This window comes from Larimichthys crocea, chromosome VI (genome assembly GCF_000972845.2).
Source record: "Larimichthys crocea isolate SSNF chromosome VI, L_crocea_2.0, whole genome shotgun sequence".
In the NCBI taxonomy this organism is placed as follows: Eukaryota; Metazoa; Chordata; class Actinopteri; family Sciaenidae; genus Larimichthys; species Larimichthys crocea.
Genome location: NC_040016.1, coordinates 17,593,024 through 17,620,961, shown reverse-complemented (window position 1 = coordinate 17,620,961; position 27,938 = coordinate 17,593,024). Strand labels below are relative to the sequence as shown.

Here is a 27,938-nt window from a genome sequence, read left to right as displayed (position 1 = left end):
CGTCGCTCCATAAGCTTATAATAGTCTTGGCTTTATTGTGTTGGGTAGCAGCAGTGCGTCGCAGCCGGTTACGTGCCTGTGCGCTCTGATTGGCTGAGGCTGCAGTGATGCTCTCTGCATCCCGCTCCCAAAGCCAGGGCAGGAGAGTGAGTGAGGGCGGGGAGGCTTGGAAGCGCGGCCGGGAAAATCATCATAACACTTGGGGGGGTGGGGGGCATTTAAAAAAAAAAAAGGAAAAAAAATCATTTTCAACCCTTTCCTCATCTGGAAAAGATGTTTACACTCAACATGTCTGCAGAAACAGAAGAAGCTGCTCTTACCAGCTCGTGACTGCTTCTTCAGAAAAACAACGTCCTAACACGGCACCGAGAGGCTGATCAGCACCTGGGAAAGTCTCACCTTTACTCTCCGTCAACAGTGAGCAGGTTAACCCAAAGGCCACGAGCATGCCCGTCAACGACCCGGAGAGTATTCTGAGCTACCAGGTAAAGTGCCCTTTAAATGTCTTAATGCATGGCGCGGTGCTTTTTTGGCACTATGGGATGGCACAGAGCAGCCTAGTACACAAGCTCCAACAACTGCATCCCACAGTTTGAAAATGCTTTAACAGAAATTCACAAATTTTGCATTGCAGCTTGCTTAACTGTGATGTCTCAGGAACTATTTAATGACAGAAATAATCACACCTGTTCTCCACTGTTGCATTTCCCCCATGCATGTCCTGCAGTGTTTTACATTTTTAGGCCTGGCATGTCTAGTTTTATGTTATTATTTGTGCACATTTTGCGTTTAAACAGACTGATACATGTTGTCCCGGTAAGTTTTTAATAGGCTCTGCAGAATGATGCCGTATGCGGAGGATGTTGTTGATATAGTCTGAGGTGCCAACACGTGCAGTGAGAGCGCGTCACATTGCAATGCACGGAGAAATGTCAGTTATTATGATTGTTCCATAAGCACAGATGTGCAGTTGGTTACATGAATGTGAGGTTGCAGCAGTATTATTGATCAGATGCCGATGCATTTTTGAAACACAGCGCTCAGTCAAACAGCAGCTGCTCGTCCCGAAGTCGCATGTGTGAGAGGAATAACAGGGACGGGACAGTCTTCAGATGCTTCTTGCAGAGACGCCGTGTGATTTTCTCTGTTACCCTCAAATGACCTTGACGCCATCCTTACACCGTGCACGCTGCTGAGTGTCTCCTTTTAGCCAATCCTGGCAGCAGAGGGGGGGAGGAGGACAGCCTGTGGTCAAGGGAGGGTTGAAGGGGAGAATGGCATGATCGTTTATGTAATGTTGATGTGTGATCCATTATCAAGTCCTTGGTCAGCTAATGATACAGGGTTAAAGGAGGGAACCACTTAGGACAAATGGACCATTGAACACACCAGTGCTCAGGGATGTTTATTCAAGCTGGTATGCAGTGGTGTTTGTGGGCCTATAAGCTTAAATTATAGCTACTGTGGCATGCAGTATCACACCTTCAAGGACTTATAATGACATGACTCTATTGGGCTAGGCTGACTTACAATAATAACATCTAGTCTGAGGGCAGGAGACAGATGGAGAAGGACCAGAGGTGAGCTGGGAAGTCTCTGATATGATTAGACGGCTTTCAGACAAGGGGAAGGGAAATTGCCTAAGAGCCTGACTCTTCAAAAAGTTATCCAAGTTAAATCTGTCTCTCCATCATTTCTGCGATCTTCGCTAAGTCTACGCCCCACCATAAACCTGTTGACATGTTTACCAAACTAGTGGGAAAGATCATTAGATCAACAGCAATATGATGATATGAAGATGTCGTTGTGGACAGGTGCTGAGGCAGAAGGACACCTTCCACAGTGTTAAATAATAATTAGTATTATATGTTACTGTTTTATTTTGTAAACAGTAGTTTGCAGCATGGATGTTGTAGGTGATATCAGGACCAATAATTCCATACAATATTAGGGCACTAATGATTATTTTTATTATTACTTGATAATTAAGGTTATTTTCTCAACAATTTGCTCTGCACATTTGTTTGTCACCTTTTTGGGTTTATTTTAAGTTTTGCTGCAGATATACAGTACAATATTTCAATCATTGTGGTGCACATGTATTTGTAAAAGGCATACAGTTATTAAACTGTACAAAAAGACTTGAAATACTAGTCATATTTGTTGTACTCGATTGACTACATATATACCACGTTATAGAAATATTGTGAAAATGTCCAACAAAAAGATGTTAGATTAAATTCTATGGATTTTTTTGGCACTTAGTGTTTATAATGTCGTGTCTGTACTGGAACCATCGAGCTCGCCAACTATGGTTCACTCAAATCAAATCAAATCAAGTTTATTTGTATAGCCCTTTACAATAGCCAGATGGTACCCAAAGTGCACTAATGCACATTCACTAATGTGCAGAACTTTCTCTTCTTTATCTGCCAGAACAACTAAGCTATAGTTGACTGCAATATGGTACAGATCATAATACATAAACCTAGGTAGTAACCAAAACTGTAATAAAGTACCAGTAATTATATTATAAATACTAATATAATAATAAATACTAATCAATTCAATTTCATTCTTATAGCACCAACAAGTATTTCATGATTTCCATATAATGCCGTCAGACCGCACACTTTATAATATTATTTACAGAGACTCAACAGTTCCCACCATGAGCGAACACTTGGTGATGGTGGCAAGGAATGACTTTATTTAAACAGGCAGAAACCTTGAGCAGAACCCAGCTCACTGGTTGGTGGTAGCCCATCCCTAATAGATTAATAATGTTGTTGATAGTGCTGCAGGCTTACCACGAACAACACTCACCTCTATTGCACCACTCCAAAAAGAAGGTAATTAAAGAAAGCAGGTTAGTGCCAGGGTATAATCCGCAGGCTTATATTAAAGCAATTAAAGCAAAAGGCACGGATAAACACACAGTGTAGGTCATGAAAACATGATAGCAATCCACTAGCATTTGCATTAGTAAATAAATAATTGCTGCCCAAAACTGAGAGTAGTTACTGAGGAATAAATGAAGAATGAATGAATGACCTAATAATTAATTAATCATTAATACGAAGTTCCTAACTAAAGCCATAAACTCAAACTAATGATGTGTTACCAGAGTTTATTGTAAATCATACTAGCTAATAATATTCCATAAATATCTGTGAATCGACATATTCACACTTTCTCAGCCACTTTCTCACTCCAAGTCTTTGTGCCCCCTAAAGTAAAGTAAAGGATCATCATACAAAACTAACAAGTAGGAAGAATTCACCCAATTATCTTCTTAATGGGAGCTGTGGCTCCTTCAATTAGTTCAGCTCTTTAACACTAAATAAATGTCAGCAGCAGCAAGTTATAATTAAAAATGATTTACCCCGGTACACACACTCTGTTTATGACATTTTACCTCTCTATGTTAAGGCATCGGCATCGCTAATGCTTAAGAATATGACACGGATGTTAATACTACTGTATATGTGGCCTGAATATGGTGATTTTTTGTTTGTTTTGCCTCCTGTGGTTTGTTATTAAGGAAAAATATTCCCCGGTAGCTACTTGTCATAATAAAGAAGTAATGAGGACTACTTAGTAACTACTCAGTATAATGTACCACTTTAGGGGGCACAAAAAGGGAAATTACTGATGAGTAATTAATGAGTAGTAGTTAGTTTTGTGCCACTGATTTATAGTTAATCAGGAATGATTAATGAAAAACGGGCTCTGTATGGAGATTTACAGTTATTAACATTACCTAATGACTCATTAATAATCTTAATCAATCATTTTCTTCTATACAATCCTTGATTCAGCATTCAGGCTGCTACTTAATGAGAGACACAATCATAGTGTCATAACATGTTTTCAAGAATATGATCAGTAAGTTTTAAAAAATCTGATTTCATCTCATCTGAATGACTAAAATACTACAAAAATACTACAGCTTTCGATGGTGTCACCACCAGACTCTGGTTCCAGGTTTTTGAAATGATGTACGGCATTCATAAAACACATCATAAATGTGTCTCAGTCTCAGCACTCCACACACAAGATTGAGACCTCTTCCAGTCCTTTTTACATTTGGCATCCCTCCCAAGCTTTCCTTTTAATCAGTTCGGTGGCACAGAGTGATCCATAGCTGCCTATATGACAAATCGACGTGGATCTTAAAGAGCAACACTGTAGTTTTATATCGATATCCGAAGGAAAAGTCTGTCTGATTTAGTTAGATTCTCTGTTAAGTGTCACAAAAATTGAAATGTAATGTTTTTTTAAATGCTCAATATTGAACATCTTTCAAAACTATTACAGTTTTAGCAGCATGCCCAAAGCCACCGTTTAACCAGATTCATTCAGCCTGAAAGCACATGCATTAGACTGAGAGATCCACAGAGGTTTAAACTCACAATTCCCCCAATCAGCAGAGCGAATAAGTCCTTTCACATTAGTACTTTTAGATATCACATGTCCAGATGACTGAGAATCTTAAAGTAAGAATCTTTCAGTCTTTGTTTGTGTGGGTGAATAATTCGATAATATACTTTGCAAGGTGAGAACCTGCCGTTTTAATGATGCTGTATGTTTACCATCGTTCACCTACGAAATCAGCTAAGGCTGCAGTGATCTTTCTGAAAAGAAAAACAATTACGGAGCGAAGGCGGTGGAGAGGCAGAAATGAATGTGTGGCATTGAATAAGGTGTGTATGACTCATGCTACCCATGGGCTGAAGCAGTCAAAACACCCACCCCTCTCATCCTGTCTCCTCCAGCTCTCTCCTCTGCTGTCTCACTTTTTCACCATTATCTCGTCCCTTTCATCCATTCATGTTAACCCCGCTCCCGTCTGAGCGAAGCGCTGTCTCATGTCTCTTTACAAGCAGCAGCGCTGGCCGATGGCGCAAAAAAAAAAAGCTATGAAGGGGCCGGTGCTAGCCTGCGGGGCTTTTTGGCTCTCAAACACCAAGCCCAGCCTGAAAGTGACAGGGCCCAGTTGTCTGAGTCAGGATCTGTGTCCCTGCTGTCGGTTTTGAGTGCTCGTGGGAGGAGAGAGCGTGGGGGGTCAACGTTGAAAGAGGAGGGGGAAGCGGCGTTGGCATGAACAGATAAAAATAGGAGATGCAGAGAAACACAAGAGGAGAGGAAGTTGTGTCGAGAGAAGTACTTTGCAAAGGGAAGGGAGGTCACTGTAACGGTCAGTAGTGACAGACGCTGCTGTGCTGAATCATGGAGGCCCTTTTATGAATGCACGATTCACTGTGTTTCTCCTCACTGCTGATGTAGTTATTATATGTATACATGCTCATTGATAAACTTGCTCTTATAACAATGCTTCAGTCTAGCCAGTGTATGTGAGGTGTTTGGATTTCATTGTATAGCAGGCCTCACTCCTCTGGAAGTTGGCTCCGCTCAGTCCTAAAGGACTGAAAGAGCATTTTGGCATAGAAACATTGATTGCCCCTCTCTCAGTCAGGAGACTGCGATGCAAATCATTTCAGCTCTATTTGTTTAGAGCGATCGCCGCTTCAGTGTGTTTCATTGTAATGCATACCGTAATACCAGAAAAACTGTTTTACCCCCGGAAAAATGTTGAATTGCAAGAAATTACAAAGAAATTACAAAATTACAAACAGCTCAAACCACTTAGTGGAAACACAGTTTATGTGGATTTCCCTAGCAGCAAAGTCACAAACATGAAAAAAGAGAAATGAAGCTTTGAAGTCTGAGAATATGCTATTGTAGATTGTAACTTACAGCTTACAAAACCAATGTATGAACCTGTGTGTGTTTATTTATCACTCGCTGCATCAATGGGAGGTTAATGAGCATCGAAAGTAGGACACTGTGTGAGACTGAACTGTTCTATTCTGCTCCGGAAAGCTAGCGTCTTTCTGGGACAATCTGCCCTGCCAGGAAACACATCTTGTATTTGTTTAGTTATGAAATGTAGGCGAGCGATAGCATCTCTATTTTTGGCTTTTACACGCCAAGAGACTAGATCAGGGTGCCTTAAGTCTTCATCATGTGAGATGAGCCAAAATAAAAAATAAAAAAAAAATACACAAATGCCTTTAATAGAGGGATTAGTACGAGGCTTCAAATCGAAATAAAAAGATCCTTTTAAAAAACCCACAAATCATCTTGGAACAAATCTGGAGGGCAAACTGAATCATGTGGCAAGAGTTGTGTGTTTGTAAGAACATAATGCTCTTAAGTTCTGATTTCTTTTTGTAAATTCCCATCACTGTATCCTCAGGTTATTTTAATTTGGCACCATCTTCTGTTCTCATAATCACCCACAAGGCAGCACCAGTGTGTGCTCCCCATGGGCGGCTATACCACTGACATGCTCGTAAAGGACAGAAACTCAAGGACAGGCAGCCATTTTGGTTCTAGCTGTGGAGCGCTTCCACGGTGCAGTGGCAGAATAATTTTTGAGTCATAAAGCCTCCCGAACACTGTGACTGATACGAAGCTTGGAGGACAAGAGTGGAGTTAAAAGGGTGACGGTTGCCAGGAGATAGAAACAGGCATAAAAAAAAAAACGCAAATTATTCGCCAGGTCAGTGGAAAATCAGGCACACGTGCACGCTTTGAGGGTCGCGGATGTGCTCAGCCGCAGAGAGGAAGCAAACTTTAAGTGCCATGTGAGCTTTTAATTAGCTGAGGCACTTTAAGGTGACACAAGGGAGGTGAGTTGTGAATGACAGGGAACCATTAACCTGGAGAAAAAACACATAGCTGCACGAATTTGCAATTAATAAGGTGATCTTTAGTGAGCTGTGACCAGGATGACTGGGAGTTATGAAGAGCAAGGACTCAAGAGAAGCAACATCATAATGATATAGAGTAGTGTAGTCTGAAAATATGATATGAAGAGAGTTTGTGTCGTTCTCTGAAAGACACTTTCACCCCCATCCCCTCCTTGTTGTCGTAGTTATCGAATGAGCCTCAGGAGAATGATGCCTCTTTTTTCTTTTTTCTGCGTATGTGCGCGCACCAAATGGATTGATGGAAGCTAATTGATGATGTAGATGGTCTACTGTCCTTTCTGGGACAAAGAGCTTTTAGACTCTCTCTCATACTGTGTGTCTATATGTTCTAATGGAGCTGACTTGCCTCCAGCCTGAGCCCCAACCCACACAGAAGACCTAATTCACCGGCTACAGCTGCACTGACTGATAACGCCGTCTGTGTGTGTGTGTGCAGTTACATGTGAGGGCATGGCGACAGGGCGAGGAGGATCTATTGGCAGAAATTGAGTATAACTGTTACCCTCGAATGAGCCCATTATATGCGACTCAAGAGTCCTCTTAATTTCCTGAGTGGGATTACCAAGATTACAGAGATTAGTGGGAGTCTTGTTGTGTTATGAAGAGAAACAACAGACACAACAGACGAACCAAACGCTGGCTCTGAGTTTTTTTCATGAGCAGATTAAATGAATGTGACCGGACCTTTAAAGCAACTATAAACAATATTTATGTCATAACAATATATCCAATATGAATGTGAAAATAATGTGAACGATGTCGCTCTTAAGTGTTGAACCATGAGAGAATGAACTCCTCAATCTGCAGCCCTGCTCGGCTTTACCGAGCTTCACTTTGAAGTTCAGCTCCGTTGTTTGACGTTGTCTCACCCACAACTTCCCGATTTTGGTTCACTCTCGCTGCCCACTTAGAATCGCTGCATGAATTATACGCGACCTCTGCTGCGTTTGTTGCTGTTGAAGTATGTAAATCTTGAAAAAAAGAGGTCACAGATCATTTATTAAAACACATAAAACGTTTTCTAGTAGGACTCAAAATAAACTACAGTTCCTGTGTTTATCATTCACAGCGTGGCTCACTGATGTGATCTGAATTTTGGGTAACAAGATAATTATATTATAATCGGCTTTGGCTACACAGAAAATACTTAGAATCAATTAGTTGTTTGTTTTAGTGTTTGAATGGGGTCCTTTAATTATGATAAAGAGACAGGATTTGAATTTATAAAAGATGATGAAGACTTGTTTTTGTAGTATTATTTATATTGTCAGCCCAGTGCTCAGCACGAGCAAATGTAAATGCTGGTTTAGTGCATTGACATGGACAGGAGACTCATGTTACATCTAACTATACATGACCACAATCCTTAATTTCTGTCACTTCACTTTTATCCATCGCATAAGTATAATTATAAAAACACGACTCACATCCAATCTTTGGCCCAGATATGACCTCCTAATTAAGTGGCCTTATTCTGTAAAATGACTAGAATTGTCTTGGGATAAAGAAGTGCTCAGTCATGGAAAGAGAAAGAAATCCCACGGGGCCGATGTGGTGGAGAGGGTGTGAAAGAAGAGAGGAAAGCAGCGCTAGGCCACCCACACCTGTGAATTAAGTGGATGTCTGGGGGATCCCCAAACTGTTTTTAACTCTTGTGTAAATTTTAAGTGGCTCTCTGCGTTGATATCAGAGCGGGTGGCATGAAAACATAACAGAAAGCTTTTTGGAGTTGGATTTGACTTTTGTCGCTTCTAATCAGGTAAGACATTTATCTGTCTGCACTGCATGTTAATTAGTTTTCTCTTATCACAATCTGTATTAGGCTGAGCTGTTCAGGTTTTAGCAGCGCGGAGAGTCTAAAGGGCTAAGACAGAAGATAAAAAGCAGCTTATGGACTTGCAGCGTGCATATAAATAAAGTTTGAAATAGATAAAGATAGCACACACAGAGCACTATCCGCATTTATCACATTTCATAACTGCAGGCGGAAACCAGCATGATTCAAAAAGTGGGTTTTTTCTGTCAATAAAGTGTGTGTGGTGTTTTATCAGCCAAACCTCAGGAGAACGAAGAAAAATCACTTCTGGCTTTTGCTCCATACACACATCTCACAGTGATAGAGTCATACACACACAGGGTACTCCGGGACGGATGTAGTTGTAGTCGGCCTGGAAAAGCTTTAATAAGGGGACCGATCGCTCTCATTCTACAAGACAATATAGTTTTAGATTTCTGAACACAAAAAAGTCTCATGTTTTTTTAATGACAATCCTGCTCTGACATTTTCATCTCGTCTCCACTAACGAATTCTCTTGCTCTTTCCGAAAGCAATTCGGGAAGACAAATTGCAATTATTTTCACCTCTGTGGTCGTGATGTCGCAGTGCAGGCTGCGTTTGCTATACCCCCTTGATACTGGATTGAACAGTTACAGTAGATCTTCCTTAGTTTTCACCCAGGAAATGCGTGTTGAACATCGTTCTTGCATATGTCTTTTGATGCACGCAGAAACACATAATTCACGTGCACAACTTGAAATGCTAACTAACTGCTAACATGCTGCCTCTGCTCTAACTTGAGATCATTAGGTTTAACGCTGGTAATTAAAGGTCTGCTGCAGTGTTGCTGCAGGATATGTACATCATGTGAAATCGAATCAGGAAGGCCACGATAAAAGTTTAACCAAGTTATCAACTAACTGAATAAAAGGTCCAAGTGTGTACAAGGGTTTAAGGAGCTCTATTTATAAAACAGAAATTAAATATAATATCTACAACTATGTTTTCATTAGTGTATAATCACCTACAATAAGAATTGTTATGTTTTTATTACTTCAGATGGAGCCTTTCATATCGACACAGTGTGGACCCTGATGTTTAAACTCGACTAAACAGCCTTTTGTGCTTTGCGGCCGTTGTACTTCGCACTAGGAAGAAGTGAGTGAGGCGAGGGGGTTGGCAACAACTGCTAGATGCCGCTAAATCCTCCACACTGGTCCTTTAACTAAATTACTCATTCTTGAATATTAATTCTCTTATGCACTTCTCATCTGCATCTATTCATACATGTTCATCGCTTGGCACCATTTAAAGTGGGCGTCTGTTTTACCAAATGGTACAGACATTTTAATCTTCTGTACCAGCAAATCACCCGGACACACTCATAGACACACATCCAGTACATACGATCATGTGCTCATATGGAGTGGGCAGAAGCATCTATTATGTAGAGAGCTGCATTTATATATACCAGTGTCTCTATGTGTGTGTGTGTGTGTGTGTGTGTGTGTAGACACCCCCCCAATTGATTGTATTTATAGGTTTAAGCTATTGATTTTATTACTAACAACTGCAGGCATACATTCACATATGTTCTTAGGGCTAATCCAGCATCTGGCAGCCAGCATCCAGTCAAAGGTTACATTTCTGCCAGGAAACAAGGGGTGGGTTGAAGTGATTTATACTTTGGTGCAGTGGTAGACACTCGCTATCTTTAACAGCATGTGGGAGGTTCTGAAAGAAATTAAAGATTTTTCCTGTTGCATGCACTTGTGCAGAGACACTGCAGAGGTTCTTGCAGCGCTCGGCCCTCATTATCATAGAGCCGATACTTGACCATGGATAACACAGCACCCATGCACATTAGCAAACTGCTCTGCTTCTGAGAAAGCCTTGTCACTGGGGTGGTAAAATATAGCGACATCCTGCAGTGGTTTGCCAACGGCAGCACCCCTGATGGATATGGCACTGTGCTAATTTGATTTGATTTCCTATGGATAGTGGCACATTCTCCAACTGACTCATGCTCTGTTTACCTCTGACGTGTGTGTGTGTATGTGTTTATACGGATGTGTGTGTGTGTGTGTGTGTGTGCGCGTGTGCCTGTCCTTCTCGGTGTGTCCGTGCCAGACGGTCTGAGAATAGACTGTCTGGAATTTGATGCTTATTATTGAAAGGCTCTTGCCAATTTGGCCAATTAGTGGTTCTATTACAGTGTCAGGAGTTTGTGCTTAACGGGATACTTCCGGACATGATGACCTTTCAGGTTTCCTTTCACGGACTGAAGGTGTTCTACAAAGTTCAACTTTTCCTGGAAGAACAATATGGCTGCTGGAGACAGAGGGCATTGTAAAGAAATGTATTGTGCGCTCTGAATATTGTCAAAAGGAGCTGTGACATTACACTTACATGTCTTTATGTGTGTGTGTCCATCAGAGGCCAGATGAGGAGGTGGTGGTAGACCAGGGAGGGACCAGCTCAGTACTGAACATCCACTATGAGAAGGAGGAACTAGAAGGTGAGTAACATGTGCAGTTAAAGTCATCTATCATCTATCTAATCATATTATTGTTGTATTGTTGCTAAATGTTAATAGTGCAATATGTCAGTGACAGACAATGTTGCACATCTGTCCAGACTCAGAAGGTCTGTTGTTATATCACAGGAGCATACATCATGCAGCTAAAATTGATTTAGTGTTGATTTATTATCACATTCTTGGTGTGAAATATACTTGCAATATTTATATATTGTTTTTCCAAACACTGGCTTGGCAACAACATAGTAAACAGTGCTCCCTGTGCCCACTTATCAACAACCTGCACAGCTGCAGTTTGTATTTCAGCTGGAGAAAATTGTTTTCCGTATAACAGCGCTGCTGAATCATACTTTTTGAACTCAACACATGTTTTGCATGCTTGAAAACTTGAATTTGTAATGTAACCGCATCCATCAGACTTCCTAAAAGAGTAACAAAAAAAAGGGGGTTGTACAATTCAGTCTGAAATGCAGTAGAGCAGATGTTAAACATTGACATTGACGATTCAGTCCATCAGTCATTTCAAGGTGTGTGTGTGTGTGTGTGTGTGTGTGTGTGTGTGTGTGTGCCGTCAGGCCCATTATCACTTTCCCGGTGGGATAATGACATGTTCAGAGGTGGAACACACAGCTGTAGCTCAGCAGCTTTTGTGTCGCCAAAATATATTTGCCAGGCACACACACACACACACACACACACACACACACACACACACATGCACAGGAACACAAAATCTTATTATTTATGATAATTTCAACTGTTAGCAGCCTTTGCTTTGTTATTCAAATAAAACTCCACTCTTGTCAGTGCCATGTTCATTCAGTCATCACAGCGTGTTTCACTCAACACTGAATGCACTGATGATAATTACAGATGGCAGTGGCTGTGACTAATGTGGGACAGGAAGTAGTGGTTCTCATGGAGCTTTGGGGCCAACACCTAACCTTCACGTAAATGGCTTTTCTCCTTTAGTTACTTTAACCACCTGAGATGAGAGACCGCCGTGCAGCTTATTCAGCTCTGCTTTGTTCTCCTTTTTTTTCTCTTTCTTTTCTCTCTTTCAGTTGCTCCATGTGGAATACAGGATGAGTCAGTTTTATCCGCAGCTAATTAGGATAAATGATCTCATCAGATCTCATCGGAAAAAAGCTGAAATGAAATGTACTTGTGTACAGTGTTTGTAGGGAGTGGCACAAACATCAACCCCCTGCATGGAAACAAACTAATTGAGTTATGTCCATTTTAAAAGAGGTTTGACTATCAGGCAAACATATTCGAAAGTATACGGAGTAAATAAGTACAGGATGCAGACGACGGACACAAGTTAGAGGTAACAAAATGTGAAGGTTTTGTACCAGCCTTTGTTGCCAAGAAATTGAATCAAAAACCTGTGTTCAAAACAACAGTTAGTAAAGGTGCAGCCAAAAATTAAAAAATGGGAAAAATGTATTTAAGAATAACGTGCATGATGTTAAATTTGCTTCATCAGCCAGACACAAACTTTTCTGGTTGCCTTTCACTGGATCTTCTCCTTCTTTAAGTCTATTCCGGAAAGCCTGAAGCTCATCTGAAGACAACAGCCTTTTATTAGATTAGTATTCATGTATAATTAAGCACTATTTAATTTGCCCTCCTCTGTATTGTTCTAAGGCGCAGTTACCGAACTCTCAGTGATCTCTATGGGCATTTACATTTTTATGTTTTTTTTTCCAGATTCTCAGATGAACTGTGTTTTATTTCTTTTTTAAATACAGCTGCAGTTAAACGCTTAAGCGCAAAAACCTGATGATATCACAGCTACGCTATGAACGCGTATAAAAATATTACTCAGTCGTAAAAGTAAAATCTCCCCCTCTCGTCTCCTTTTCAGGCCACAGGACTCTCTTTGTGGGCGTCCGGATGCCCAGGCAGAGCCATCGTCACCACAAGCCTCATGGCTCTCGGCACCGCAAGAGAGACAGAAGGGCGGGAAGCATTGCGACGCAACAAAGTGAAGAAACAGAGACGACCACCTTGAGTCATGGTAAAAAGTATAGTGCAGTATAGGGTTAGGGTTAGTGGCTCAGTATAGAGCTTGCATGCATTCTTGCACATGATCCACCCTCCCAGAGATGAGGCCTTGGTTGTTAAACAAAGCCTATCAATACTTTTGGTACACACTTGCACACACATGCATACAACACCCCCAAGCTAAAATTGACAAATCCACTAATTAGCTACCAAAGAACAGGAACTAGTCAGCATGTTGCGTGTGTGTGTGTGTGTGCACGTGTGAGAGTGTATATGGACCCAGCAGTCATTTGAAAGGCATGTACCGACAAAGTTAATAAAGTGTTGTGAGTGTTTGTGAAAGTGTTGTGAGAACCATACTTCACCTCTCGTTCCTCCCTTGTACCCTCTCACTTCATCAGACACGCCGTCCCAGCGGGTTCAGTTCATTCTGGGCACAGAGGAGGATGCTGAACATGTGGCCCACGAGCTGTTCACTGAGCTGGATGAGATCTGTGTGAAGGATGGCAAAGATGCCGAGTGGAAGGAAACAGCCAGGTCAGAATCTCCTCTGGGAGCTGTTGGCAACAATACTAGGCAATAAAGCCTCTGACAGCCCGGCAGCTCTGCAGCTGCTCTGTTACGAAGAGGGACAAGTGTACAAGTGGTAGTTACATTTAAAGCTTAGTGGATCATGTTTTGGTTTTAGCTCCACAGAGAGGAGCAATGTCATTCCTTATGGTTACATGCCAAATCAGTTTAACACACCAATCCTTCATGTTGTGTGGTTGATATTTCCGTCAAAAGGATCTGGCAGGAAATGGTGTGAACCACAAAGTAAAGGGTATAAATCTAATGTGTGTAGGATGGGAACACATCTTTTGTCTTGAGGTTTAAGGCTCCATTCTTCCTGCTTGCATTAAGTTGATGTGGGCCTATTTTTATCAAAACTCTAAGAATTACACTTTACATGATCTAAAGACCCAACACTTCTTCACTGAGAGCAAATAAAAAGACCAAATTATGAAGCCACTTACTCATAGTTACCGAAAAATAGATGAACTTTTATGTAATGCAAGGATTACGCTACTTCTGCCATAATTTAAATCCTTAAATCTACTCAGTGATATGTTATTCTGCAACTTTCAGTAGTTAATTAAAACATGAGACAAGTCTAATATATTTATAATATAAAAAATATCTGAAAATTAATGATGATACATGGAAGTAGATTGGGAACAAAAATCAATGTTAGCTTTATTCTTATAAAATATTCCAATAAAATGCAAATGGCCTAAATCTTCCATATTCTGAAGTCAATTTAATATTGCTTTAGATGTATTATTAGTGTATTATTTATTATGGCCATTGATATTTTGTACAATCCTTCCAGAACATGTCTCAAAACAGTGAAAGATTGAAGTAATAATACTTGACATTTGCTCCTACTTACAAACTTCTCGCCTGTCTTTTTCTCGCAGGTGGCTGAAGTTTGAGGAAGACGTGGAGGACGGCGGGGAGAGGTGGAGCAAGCCCTACGTCGCCACTCTCTCCCTCCACAGCCTGTTTGAGCTCCGCAGTTGCATCATAAATGGCAGCGTGTTGCTTGACATGCATGCTGACTGCATCGAGGAGATTGCGGGTGAGAATTTTTTTCCCAATTTGGCATATATTAATATCCCAGTACCTCCGCTTCTTCAAACGGATATATGATTTCACAAAATATTTCCGCCTGTCTGTCTCTTTCCCCGCTCTCTTAAGTCACTTCTTGCCCCCGTCCTTGAGTAAATATCACAGTTATTGATATAAAACAGGCTCTATAACTCAGCCAAGATGCTCGCTGGACGTGTGCTACAAATCGATTTATCCTCCTAAGAGGATGAGACACACATACATCGGATGCCTGAGGGGCGTATCATCGTCACAGACACACAAACAGACACACACAGACTCATGTTATCAGTCATACAAAAGTCTCAATTGATTTTCAGTTACTTTATTGTGATAAAACAAAAACAAGCATAACACTGTCCAGTGCCAGTCCACACTTACAGTCCATCAGTGCTGCAGGCTCAGTGTGGCTGCTCTGTGGTTGAGTTTAACCGGAATATTGCGACTGAACTTCTGTTGAACCTGATTTACATTAAAATCTACAATTAGATGAAGCCGGCTCCGTGGTTCAAGCACATTTGCATACAAGTATGCAGTTAACTAACGCACCTGCAATTTGCATGCGAGCACATGATTTCTACAAGCATGTAAATGATTTATATACGAATGGTTCAGCACTCCTCATCACACTGTCTCTCTGCAAATTAATAATTAGACAGATTTAAAACAAATGCAAAGAGCGTTTAGCAACGGTTCCTGTCCATACACCACAAACACACATACACACACATACACACCTACGCACACACACATATGGTCACATGGTTCAAGGCTCTTTATCAGTCATTCTTCCTCATGGTCAGATTGTGACAGCTTTACAGCCTTCAACAGCCTTGTTGCCTGCGATCATTCCTCTCCTCCAGCTCTCCACCGCTCTTCTCACTTCCCTCTCCTCTGCATGTGACTCCTGCCAGCAGCACCTGGACTCCAAATGGTAGCCAAGATGTTAGAAGAGATGAAGACAAAAAAAAAAAGTGTTGCAAACTGAGACCAAGAGAATGTAATAGAAGGTTGCATAAAATGCATATTCTCATCTTTATTATTAACAGTATACAAACCAAACCTTTATGCTGAAACACAAGAATGAATATCTGCAGACCCCAAGGAGGGGTCTCCTCAGCTCCTCACACCTTGACCAATCTCAGTCAACCAACTCGAACCCACGATGCCAATGAGTACTGGCCAATCAGAGACAGGAAGGATGTCTCTTTCGCTGAGTAGCGGTAAAATCAGAGAGAAAAGAGTAACCTGTTAAAACTGAATAAAACTCAATGATGTGTCGTTTCCGGCTCTGGGTCCGGACAGGACAGAGTCTGGATCTAGACCCTTACTGCGGTTCGCCTATTATTCTTTATTCTTTATTTATCAAAGGATATCCCCTTGAGATGTACCATCTCATTTTCGAGGGGGTCCTTGTTGCCAACAGAGATATACAATGTTTACAGACGATACAAAGACGCAGACACCCATTCACCACAATGCTCGACTAGCCCCCTCCCCCATACATATACATGGACAAAATAAGAATGATACAAAACACAACTGCAGAAATACAAAAGCAAAACTAGGGCTATTTGTATACGTATGCACACATGCACACAGAGCACTTATGCATGCCCACCTATAAATAAAATCAAAAACAAGAACAGGATGTTTGGAAATGAATGAGTAGAAAGGATTTAAAGAGATGAAAGGAGGTTATAGACCTAATCGTGCGAGGGAGATTATTCCAGTCTGCTGGGGCTTTAGATTTAAATGCATGTCGACCAATTTCTTTGTTAATTCGTGGAGTAAGAAAGAAAAGATGATCAGTATGCCTTAAATTGTATTTGTATATTGTAATTGTGAGCTGAGTGGAATCAGATATTGTTTCAAATAAGAAGGAAAATTGAAGTAGTTGCACTTAAAAATGAGTAGTAACCAGTGAACATGCCTCCTGGACTTGGGGGCCAGCCAGTTTAAAGATACATCTGGCAGTGATGGGTATTATAAGGACACCTCAGTACAAATCTACACAGAGAATTATATAAGACAGAGAGAGGACGAAGATTTGTTTCTGAGGTCTATTAGTGACCTGTGAGCTATAGGATGGATAACTAGTATTGTCTAATTCAAGACTTTACCCAAAAATGTCCAAATAACGGGAATAACAGTATGGGGATAAAAATGTAGATTACGTGGTTGAAGGTCATTGTTGCTGCTCTACAACCCCACTGTCCAAATAATTCATATTCATTAATATGTTTTATAGAATTCAAGCAGGCACGCGTCTTTTATTTTGTAAGGCAGCATCTGTTTTAAAAAAAACATTTGACTGACTACTCTCAGATATTTTTAGAACTAAAAGTATCACACTGACAAATTGTGTGTGTGTTTTGTGTACACAGAATTAAAGGAGGCTGCCTACGCCAGTTCTTTGAGCATGTCATGACATTATTGGATGTATCTCGTTGTTGTATGAGCAACTGACTGATATCTGTCAAGTGATACAATGGAGAAGGCAGAGCTGTTGTTGTACTCTCAAATTATACAGAACATGATCTCCCTCTCGAGTGTACGAAGTGTGAGCGTTAGATGTATCATTTGTGAGGTTTGATTTCGGGATCCTTTGTGCAGCTGTCCTGTCACCGTCCTTATTAGTATGGCTGATTATGCTGGTGCTGAGCTCAACACATTAGCCTTGAAGTGTGCTCAGGGTGAAGGCAGCTACTGCAACGTGTGTGTGTGTGTGTGTGCATCTTGTGGAGTTTGATTGAGTGTCGAGGAGGGAAGGAGGGAAAAGGAGGAAGATTTTCAGTGCTGACTCAGCAAGTCAGTATGGAAAAGAAAGGACTGGGAGAGGAAGGAGAGATGCTGATTATTCTCTGCAGTCCTACATCCTACCAGATATGTTGGACACATATTGACATCCCCACGCCAGCACACACTTTTCTGGTCAGCACTGTGCCTTTACGTATCGACAGGTTATAACCACAGCAATAAAAGGAAAAAAAAGAAAAAGCAAAGTAGCACAAATACATACATGCTGTAAAAAATAAAGCTGGTCTGGTGCTCTTTAATTTGAAAAGTTTCAGTAACGTGTAAGCATGTGTGCATTTCTTTGTCCATGTGCTACAAGACATGGTGCTGGACCACCAGGAGGCATCCAATGAGCTGGACGACAGCGTGAGGGTGAAGGTGCGTGAGGCTCTGCTTAAGAGACACCACCACCAGAACGAGAAGAAGAAAAACCTGATCCCCATCGTGCGCTCTATCGCTGAGGGAACCCGCAAACAGTCAGAGACCCATCTGACAGGTGGGCCAAACTCTTTCACAAGTCAATAGCATTAAAATGTTTTTTTAAAAACATTTCTTGGTATGAATCAAATCAAAATTCAGGCGACAGAATTAGTGTAAATATGAGGTGACTGTTTTTAGGGTTAGGGTTATAAAAAGATCTTTTAGCAGAATGATGGATGGAAAAAAAAGCAGAGCATTACTAAAAGCAGCAAGAACTGACAGACACATAGAAAAGCATGATCTTTAAACAGTGACATTGCTTTCAGCGACAAACTGCCAAAAACCAAATGGGCGATATATCGACAGTTATGCATTACTGCCGTCATAGGTTGCTTTTTTCATTTTGCATTTTGGCAAGCCAATAGATATATGTACTGACTGATTTTCTCTCTCTCAAACACACACACACCCACACCCTTAATGTCCAGCAGGGTCAGCTACATCTCCACAGCTTCCACCACCTACAGAGCCAGCTAAGAACGGTGGCGGACAGGACAGCACCCAAGTGGACCTTAGCAAGGTAAACAAGCAGTTTCTCAGTGCACACTGTTTATGTAGAGATGTGAAGGCTGTGAAGACCACAGTAATATATATATATATATATATATACGTTTTACAAAATTATATTTATTTAATATAATTAGTGTGACACAGCTGATCTTGTTTGGTTGTACAGGGTGATTAGATCTATCCACTGATCTATGCGTGTGCGATCTGTAATTGATGTTTGGTGTGCAGTCAATATTATCATCTAGGTCACATGGTGCCCCCTAGGAAATAACAAGAGAACTACAGTTGTCCAAAGTACATCACTGCAAGTACAGCCACACCAGGCAAAGATAAAAGCTTCCATTTGCCTTTCATTTCCACCTGGGATTTTTAAGTGCATAACTGTATAGTTTAATGTTCATAGCACTGAAATGCTATAGCTGGGTTTCTGGCATTAGGCTGTACCTGTGATGGGAGAGCTGTATGTACATTTCTGTTTGCACTGTTAGTTTTGAAGTGACTGTCTGTTAAAAGATAAATGCCACTGTAGATATTCAGTAGTTTATTTGGTATTGTTATATTAACGTCCTGCCTTGTCCCACCAGGTGGACATGCACTTCATGAAGAAGATCCCAGAAGGTGCAGAGGCCTCCAATGTACTGGTGGGAGAACTGGACTTTCTGGAGAGGCCCATTGTGGCCTTTGTCCGCCTGTCCCCTGCTGTGCTGCTCACTGGACTCACTGAGGTCCCCATACCTACCAGGTAAACAGCCACTGTTCTCTATTGCGGATATATAAACAATGGTTTAGTTATAAAATCAAATTATGTAAATTCAGTAACCCAGGAGGGATTTACATCCTCTCGTCTGTTGGCAAATGTCAGGTTCCTCTTCATTCTCTTGGGCCCAGATGGTAAGGCTCAGCAATACCACGAAATTGGACGCTCCATGGCAACCATCATGACGGATGAAGTAAGAATTCCATCTATTAAAATCTAGCTCCAGAAACCGTCACAGACCAAGTCAATCCTCATACAGCTGCCTTTCCTGCTTGTGTTTGGACCAGATCTTCCATGATGTAGCCTATAAGGCAAAGGACAGAAGTGACCTGCTGGCTGGCATAGACGAGTTCTTAGACCAGGTGACAGTCCTACCACCAGGAGAGTGGGACCCCTCTATCCGCATCGAGCCCCCCAAAAATGTCCCCTCTCAGGTAAACAGCTATGATGACAGAGGGATCATACAGTTTTTGTGTATATGTCTATTTTTTTAATTGTGTCTGCTCCTGGATTGTAATTGGGTGCCTGCAGGAGAAGAGGAAGATGCCCGGAGTCCCCAATGGCACAGCCTGCCTGGTGGAGGAAGAGCTACATGCTGAGCACCATGGGCCAGAGCTGCAGAGAACTGGAAGGTAAGCTGTCTTAAATAGGTTTGTTGCTTCAGTAACTTGTGCTGTAATACTTTGTAAATATAGATGCCAAATTTAGATGTCAAAAAAACAAGATGTTATACGTAGTGAATGGTGAATATCTGGACATGCTGTCACAAAACATGGATTTAGCACTTGTTATGTTTTCTGAAGGCATGCCTGAAAGCCCGGGGCTGAGTTTAGACTGTCTTGTCAGTTGCTGCGGCGACAAAATCTAAATTTAGATTTGTGAGGAGCTTTGGTGGGACAAGCGAGTGACAACCACGCTGGCCAAGTATGACAGCCTGAGAAACAAACATTCACAAAAATTCGTCACTTTATTTCTTAATAAGTTAATACCGCCTGAAAATTTTCCAGGCAAGAGATCCAGTTTTATTTTTCATCTTTGCTCCTGCACCAATAACTGCATCCAACTGGTCAGGTCACCAAATTTAACATATCAATAACACGTGCAGAAAGAGAGTAAGGACGAGGTCAATCAATCACAGTCCAAAGACGCCCATGAAGTCCTAAAAAGAGTCCATTCAGGGAGTGCAAACACCTATGTGGGAGGGCCGTGGCTGTGTAGGGCCTTTAATTATCCCGTTAGTTGAAGAGTAGTCTCTAAATGTCATCATGACACATATTAAAAGAACTGAAATTTTCTAACGAGACCCTACTTGGAGGGTTTCTAATTGTTTTTTGTTTTTTGTTTTAAGATGAAATTATACTTTTCCTGGTTGTCTCTTACAATGTTAGAGTTGCCTCCTCGCCATACGTGTAGCTCTCTTGCTGAGAGTTTCATGCTGTCTGTAAAGCTGAACTCCTGCACCTCTCTTTTTTTCTTTGTGTGCCGTGATCAGGTTGTTCGGTGGTCTGATACTGGACATCAAGAGGAAAGCTCCGTTCTATCTGAGTGACTTCAAGGATGGCATGAGCCTCCAGTGTGTGGCCTCCTTCCTCTTCCTCTACTGTGCCTGCATGTCTCCTGTGATCACCTTTGGAGGACTGCTGGGAGAAGCGACCGAGGGACGCATTGTAAGAGCGCAAACACAGTCTGACACACACCCAGACAGAGGCAAACACGGATGCAGCATAGACATTGTACATGTCACTGAATACTGTACTGCATACAAGACATACTCCTGTATTTCCACCATGTGTTGCAGAGTGCCATAGAGTCCTTACTCGGTGCGTCTATGACTGGAGTAGCCTACTCTTTGTTTGCTGGTCAGCCTCTTACCATTCTGGGCAGTACAGGTCCTGTGCTGGTTTTTGAGAAAATCCTCTTCAAGTTCTGCAAGTATGTAATACAACCAGCTCCGTGTGACATTTCATGGCATGACATTTGTTTTGCTAACCCCTTAATCTCCTCTCCTCTCACATCAGGGACTACAACCTGTCTTATCTGTCGCTGAGGACTTGCATCGGCCTGTGGACGGCCCTGCTGTGTTTGGTTTTGGTTGCCACAGATGCCAGCTCTCTGGTGTGCTACATCACTCGGTTCACAGAGGAGGCCTTTGCCGCCCTTATCTGCCTCATCTTCATCTACGAGGCCCTGGAGAAGCTCTTCAAACTGGGTGAAGACTACCCCTTCAATACGCACAGCGAGCTCGACAAACTCACGCTGGCGTAGTGAGTAGTGAACAAACTGTTCTGGTGTTCACCTGAATGTTCAGATGCCTCATTGTTCATTGTTTTCATTGTGTCTCTGCTGTTCCCTCTCCTCACAATGTGGCTCCTCGTCCTTGTTTCTTAATTCCTAAAAGCCTTCAAATCGCAATGCTGTCACATTTGACTGACAAAAGCATTTAATTGTCAGCCACTGAGCGCCATACTGTGTCTGTCTGTGTGTAGCTGTAGATGTGCAGAACCTGATAACCCCACTAATAAAACCTTAGAGCTGTGGAGTGAGAGGAACATCACAGCCTCTGCTGTATCCTGGACCAACCTTACTGTCAAGGTAACGCAACTATGTGGAAACAAACACACACACACACGCACATGCCTAATCTCAGTGTAACTTTCACATGATAGCACACATTGCATTTGTGTTTACTTTTGTTAACATTCAACTAACCCCCTCACCCCCCCCAAACTCCCTTAAGGACCTTTGCAAACACTGACAAGGACGTTCAATCAATTAACCTTTCGCTGCTGTGTGTTTAACTGAGCACACCAAAGTCTTCTTTCTTCTATTTTTTCTGCTTTGTAGACTCTTCCTGTCTGTCAGATAATTTAGATAAAACAGCCATTTGATCCATTTTCTCTTGAGTCCCCTGATATAACCTCTGTGAATCTCTACAGGAGTGCATCAGTCTGCAGGGCCAGTTCGTTGGAACCGCATGTGGCCACCATGGACCCTACACCCCAGACGTTCTCTTCTGGTCTACAATCTTGTTTTTCTCAACCTTTTTCATGTCAGCCTTTCTCAAACAATTCAAGACCAGTCGTTATTTCCCCACCAAGGTAATCACCCAGTCTGACTGCTAACTAAGCTACCAGACTACTTGCTAACTATTGATAACTCTTGAGCGTTGTTGTCTCCTGTGCCCAGGTGCGCTCCATGATCAGTGATTTTGCAGTGTTCCTCACCATTTTTGTCATGGTTCTGCTCGACTACGCCATTGGAGTGCCCTCCCAGAAGTTGAAGGTGCCCAGCAAATTCCAGGTATAGAGGAAACGCTAATAAAATTATGCTCTTGATATAAAACTCCATATGGTTGTGGTTGAATAATGGCCTCACACCTCTTTAACGGGATCTTCCAGCCTACCAGAGATGACCGAGGTTGGTTAATCAATCCAATAGGGCGCAACCCATGGTGGACAGTCCTGGCTGCATCTATTCCTGCTCTTCTCTGCACCATCCTCATCTTCATGGACCAACAGATAACTGCTGTCATCATCAACCGCAAAGAGCACAAACTGCTGGTACGAACTTGTTATCTCTGTACAGCTGCTTCCAGCTGCAGACTATAAGCCCACTTATGCATGTACCTATCTGTCCTTCTCTGTGTTATGCAGAAGGGCTGTGGGTACCACCTGGACCTGCTGATGGTTGGGGTAATGCTGGCGGTGTGCTCCATCATGGGCTTGCCCTGGTTCGTAGCGGCCACTGTCCTGTCCATCTCTCATGTCAACAGCCTTAAGCTGGAGTCAGAGAGCTCTGCTCCAGGAGAGCAGCCTCGCTTCCTGGGCATCAGAGAACAGAGGTTCACTGGCCTGGTCATCTTCCTGCTCATGGGCTGCTCTGTGTTCATGACTGGAGCTCTGCAGGTTAGTCAGACAAGCTATGCAATGTTGCCCCCCTCTGGCTGGGACATTTAGTCAGAGGAGTGAGCATTAAATAGAGAAAATACCAAAAACTCATTGATGTGCGGTATGTTGTTTTTCTTTTTTCAGTTCATTCCCATGCCAGTGTTGTATGGTGTTTTCCTTTACATGGGAGTCTCTTCATTAAAAGGCATCCAGGTAACATGCAACCCCATATATATATAAACGTGACACAGGAACATTATCTGATAGAGTAAAGATGATTACCGGTAAAGTCAATATGTATACAATTTAAAGATTTCTGACTTTGGTACCCCTAAATTTTCTACAATCTAAAACCTGTGGATTATTTGCACGATGCTTTAATCATTCAAATAAAAATGTTCCTCTTGCCCTTCGTATTCCAGCCCTGATCTCATTAATTCTGTTCAATTCAGTGAGGCCTGACAGTTAATTGTCAGACCAATCTAACAAAATTTGTCATTTATAATCACTTCCTTTCTCTTGCCATATTTGCCATCTGTGTCTCTACTCCTCTCTCATTAATTCTTCTTCTATCTTGTTACCCCCTCTTGTGTCTGACTTCCCTGCCACCTGCGTTTGTCTCGATGATTTTCTCAGTTCTTTGACCGTCTGAAGTTGTTCGGCATGCCGGCGAAGCACCAGCCAGACTTCATCTACCTGCGCCACGTCCCCTTGAGGAAGGTGCACCTGTTCACTGTCACCCAGCTGACCTGTCTGGTGCTGCTCTGGGTCATCAAGACATCACCTGCTGCTATCATCTTTCCCATGATGGTGATTTGACCACCACCAACATCCACTCACTCTCTTTATTAGTCTCTCCATTAAAAATAACAGGCTTTTTTTTTCCTGCAGGTTTTAGCATTGGTTTTCGTCCGCAAGCTGCTGGACTTGTGCTTCTCTAAGCGAGAGTTAAGTTACTTGGATGACTTAATGCCTGAATGGAAGAAAAAAAATCTTGATGATGCCTCCAAAAAGATAGAAGAGGTAGTCTACACGGAATCTTGTAATACACAGATAAAAATAAACAAACATGCACATGTTGACTGCATATGTTTGTTGTGGGGGGTTTGTGTCTTTTAGGAATCAGAGATTATGCTGAGTGAAAAAAAGGAAGATACAATTCAGATTCCCATGGAGAGCAGCAAGCCTGCTCAGACCACAAAAGCACATGACCCCAGGTGAGTACACACAATTAAATGATGATCGGAGCGGTAAGATTATGAGAAAAATGTTTCACCTTCCTGTCAGTCTATATGTACTATACTATACTATATACTATTGTCTTGTCCTGTCCTGTCCTGTTCTGTCCTGTGTTGTCCTTGGGGATGGTGATGGGTTTCAGGTACACCCTGTGCAACTAACATGTAGACCCAAATAACCCCCACACCTAATCCCTGATCTGCTTTTGGCTCTCCTCCTCCTCTTCCTCCTTTCCCTGTCCCTGCTCCTCAGGTGTGACCCCTCTGATATTAACATATCTGATGAAATGTCTAAAACCACCGTGTGGAAATCCCTCAACTCCAATCAAAAGGACACTCGTCCTGTGGCTGCTAAGAAGGCAAGGCCATATATACCCTTTATTTTTCCTCACCCCTGTCATCTGAAAATATTTCCTGCCACACATTGCGATCACTTGCTGCTTTCCAATTGTTGCTCCAACAGGTAATTGCAATTAGATGGCAGCTACCCTGTGATCACATGACATTAATTCCCGGTTTGTATGTGTTCACTCTGCAGGATTGAAGGGATCGCGTTCATAGATGAGTAAAGGATGTCTACAGTCCTGAAAGTCTCAGCTGTGTCACTCGACTATAGTTCTGGACCACAGGACACTGCAATTTGGCTGCTCTGACCGTCAGCCTCATCAGTGCTTAGAGAAACAAGTCTGGATGATTTCTACCAGCTACCCAAAACACATAATAACGTCCAGAGACCATACAAAGACGTACACATGAACTTCTATCTTTGTGAGGACTAGGAATACATTTAAAATCTTATTTTCCTGAAGCAAAGCTCTAAAATGAAAACCAGTGCTAACCTTACCCTAACTCTGACCCCTTGAACTAGAAACTAGCACCAACCTTAGCAATCTTGACCATCTTTAACAAGGTACTTATTGGAAAAACTTGATTGCAACCACGTCATTGTCTTCTACTTTCAGCTTAAACCAGACAAGGAAGAAAGGCCTTTGTTATAGATTCTGGCCAGTATACTGCCTTTGCCTTTTCAGTCTAGTTGAGGTTGAAGGATGATATACAGGATGAACTCTTTCCTGTGGCAGCATTCACCCTGTGAAAACTCGATAACATCGAATAGCTCAGTTTTAATTAATTTGTATAGAGCAACGAGACAGGCTCTGATAATGTAATCTAGAGACAAATCCTGGAGCTGCTCCCTTCACAGTCACAGTAAATCATGAAACAACTGCAAGGACACAGTAACAGTTGCTGGCAGCCATGGTGTTTTCACTGAGATATGGGGACATTTGCAGATTCATGTCTGAGAACAATGTATTTACTTAAAACTAATCTGAATGCAATGTCTCCAACAGCCTCCAGTCAGTAATTTTAGTGTTGCTGCTCTATGTCCAAAAAGGACAGTTTGTTTTTAGTTCATGGGGGCACAGCTGTTGCTTATCTATAAATAACTTTACTGCCTGCATCAATGACATGGCCCATTGTAAATTCCCTCGTTTAATACTAGAACTAGCCGCACTAATTGAATTGAACCCTAGCACAGATATAAACTAGGAATATACCCAGTTGCCAGTTTTATTAGATACAACTATGTAGTCTAATATGATGGTCTTGCAGTCATTTGAATTGTTATAAGTTATATAAAGTTGTAAAATCCAGTTTCTGTTGAAGCTGTTTCATAAAGGTGTTTATTCAATTGTATGATTATTTTTGGAAGATAAAGTTGTGGCACTGTTGAATTGTACTGCATTATATTGGCAGGTGCTTCTATTACTTTGTCCACCTCGTTCAAGTTAATAAGTGTAATGAATACCTTATCTTCCAACCATTTCACATCTGCAATAATAGTTGTTTTTTGTGGCTATTTTCAAGCTGTAAAACCAAAATGGAAATAGTCTTTAAGCCTCACCTTTAAAGGTGATACTGGCACTAACATTTGCTTATTAGTGACTCCTGCCTACAACATGAGTCAACTATTGTTCTTCTGCGTGTTTCTTGGCAGTTTTATTATTCATTTTCCGCCCTTTTTCGCCATTTAATGCAGCCCACAGCGGTGAGAGGACCCCAACAAATTATATATCAAAACGTGCGTCTTGATCCCGAATCCCGTGCTATTACTTTTGTAAGAGATTTGCGAAAAATTTTACATAGATATATTTTACATAAATACATTCGGGAGACATTTTAAACAATGACTTGCTCTGGCATACTTTCACCGAGAGACTTCATTTAAACTTTAAAATGTAGGTATTCTTGCCTTCTCTTCAGGGATTCACTTCACTCATCGACAGCTTTTACTGTTTTTAAACTATAAAGTCTTAAAGTTGAGCAGGTTTTTACTAAAATTTCTGGGTTCATATTGGATAAGTTGAGCAGGTTTTTACTAAAATTTCTGGGTTCATATTGGATGTGTATTGCGCGGAATGTTTGAGCTAGACTGGATGACATCATCAGCTAGAGTGAGGAGCAGAGAGAAAAATCTGTGAAAAAATAAAACGTATTCGACTACCGTGTCCTCAAATGCCCCACTACAGACTTGATTTATACATAGAAACGTAGGAAAATTTGTCTTCTCACTCACATTCGTCTGCTAAAGCTGTCAGACTTATAGTTTTGGCATAACACACAAAGATGCACCACGAACACTCATCCACAGCCTCACAGACTGCCATGAAAAAAAGGCGGGAACATTTCTGGAGGAAAGCAGAAGTAACTTTCTTTGAATAGCTCTAAAGGTCACATTTCTTCACTTTATCAACACAAAATAACTATGTAGACGTTCAGGAAGGGCTCAAGATGCTCAAAGTTGAGCCGGTTCAATGATTGGAAATACGGTTTGGCCAGAAATCCTTCCTGTTCGAGGGGCGGTCTCAGCATTTTCTCTCTCTCTCTGTCAGCATTTCCAACTGACATTCTAACAGGTGCAGTAACTGCTCTGCTGATCAGGGCCGGCAGGCAGAAGCCCAGCAGCGGCCATTTTAGCAGTTATTGGCACTTAATTTGAACTCATCTGTCTTAAATGACAGAGACAGCAGAGCAGCTAGCACGTGCTGCTAATGCTAATGCTAACATGCTAATTGCTAACATGCTGATGCCCCTGGCAACAGCCCACTCGTCACTCTCAAAATTTCTACGGGAATTTTCTCGTTTACAACATCCAACTTTGCGTCTTCTGGCCTCCAGATGAATGTAAATGCAATATTCACTCTCTTTTTTTGCTCTGTTTTTGGTCTCCGCCAACTCCTGAAGGAAATAATTTTGTCACTGTTTGGTGCTTAGCAGGCAGTAAGCATAAGATAAAAAACAAAGTGGTGAGAGTGACAATAGACGATAAAGGTGCAGGCCAGCAAATCTGTTTAAATAAACTATAAAGCTTTGTCGGTAGCCAAAAAAAAAAGGTATTTTGCCCCTCATAAAGATAGAAGAGCACACACATAACAACAACCTCCTCTTTTCCACCATTTCATCAGAAACAACAGGTTTCAAACACTGTACATTTAGCTGTGCTATATGAC

The 27,938-nt window shown here is 41.7% G+C and overlaps 1 protein-coding gene across 2 annotated transcripts; it reads left to right on the top strand.

The window, feature by feature from the left end:
- The first annotated feature begins 76 nt into the window (after positions 1 to 76).
- On the top strand, positions 77 to 26,444 carry slc4a8 (solute carrier family 4 member 8). Of its 2 annotated transcripts, none has more exons than XM_027279531.1 (25): positions 77 to 485; positions 10,993 to 11,074; positions 12,966 to 13,118; positions 13,507 to 13,642; positions 14,566 to 14,726; positions 17,874 to 18,050; positions 18,463 to 18,554; positions 19,129 to 19,286; positions 19,407 to 19,494; positions 19,589 to 19,735; positions 19,833 to 19,933; positions 20,794 to 20,968; positions 21,100 to 21,233; positions 21,320 to 21,565; positions 21,788 to 21,893; positions 22,238 to 22,399; positions 22,488 to 22,601; positions 22,700 to 22,861; positions 22,955 to 23,206; positions 23,333 to 23,401; positions 23,825 to 23,998; positions 24,080 to 24,211; positions 24,308 to 24,405; positions 24,680 to 24,785; positions 24,965 to 26,444. In XM_027279531.1, exons 1-25 carry the CDS (start codon positions 447 to 449, stop codon positions 24,968 to 24,970), a joined length of 3,270 nt encoding a protein of 1,089 aa, XP_027135332.1. In that variant the 5' UTR covers positions 77 to 446; the 3' UTR covers positions 24,971 to 26,444. The 2 variants fall into 2 exon arrangements, with proteins under 2 accessions (XP_027135332.1, XP_027135333.1); XM_027279532.1 differs by having other exon boundaries at positions 78 to 485; positions 18,466 to 18,554.
- Positions 26,445 to 27,938: the final 1,494 nt, after the last annotated feature.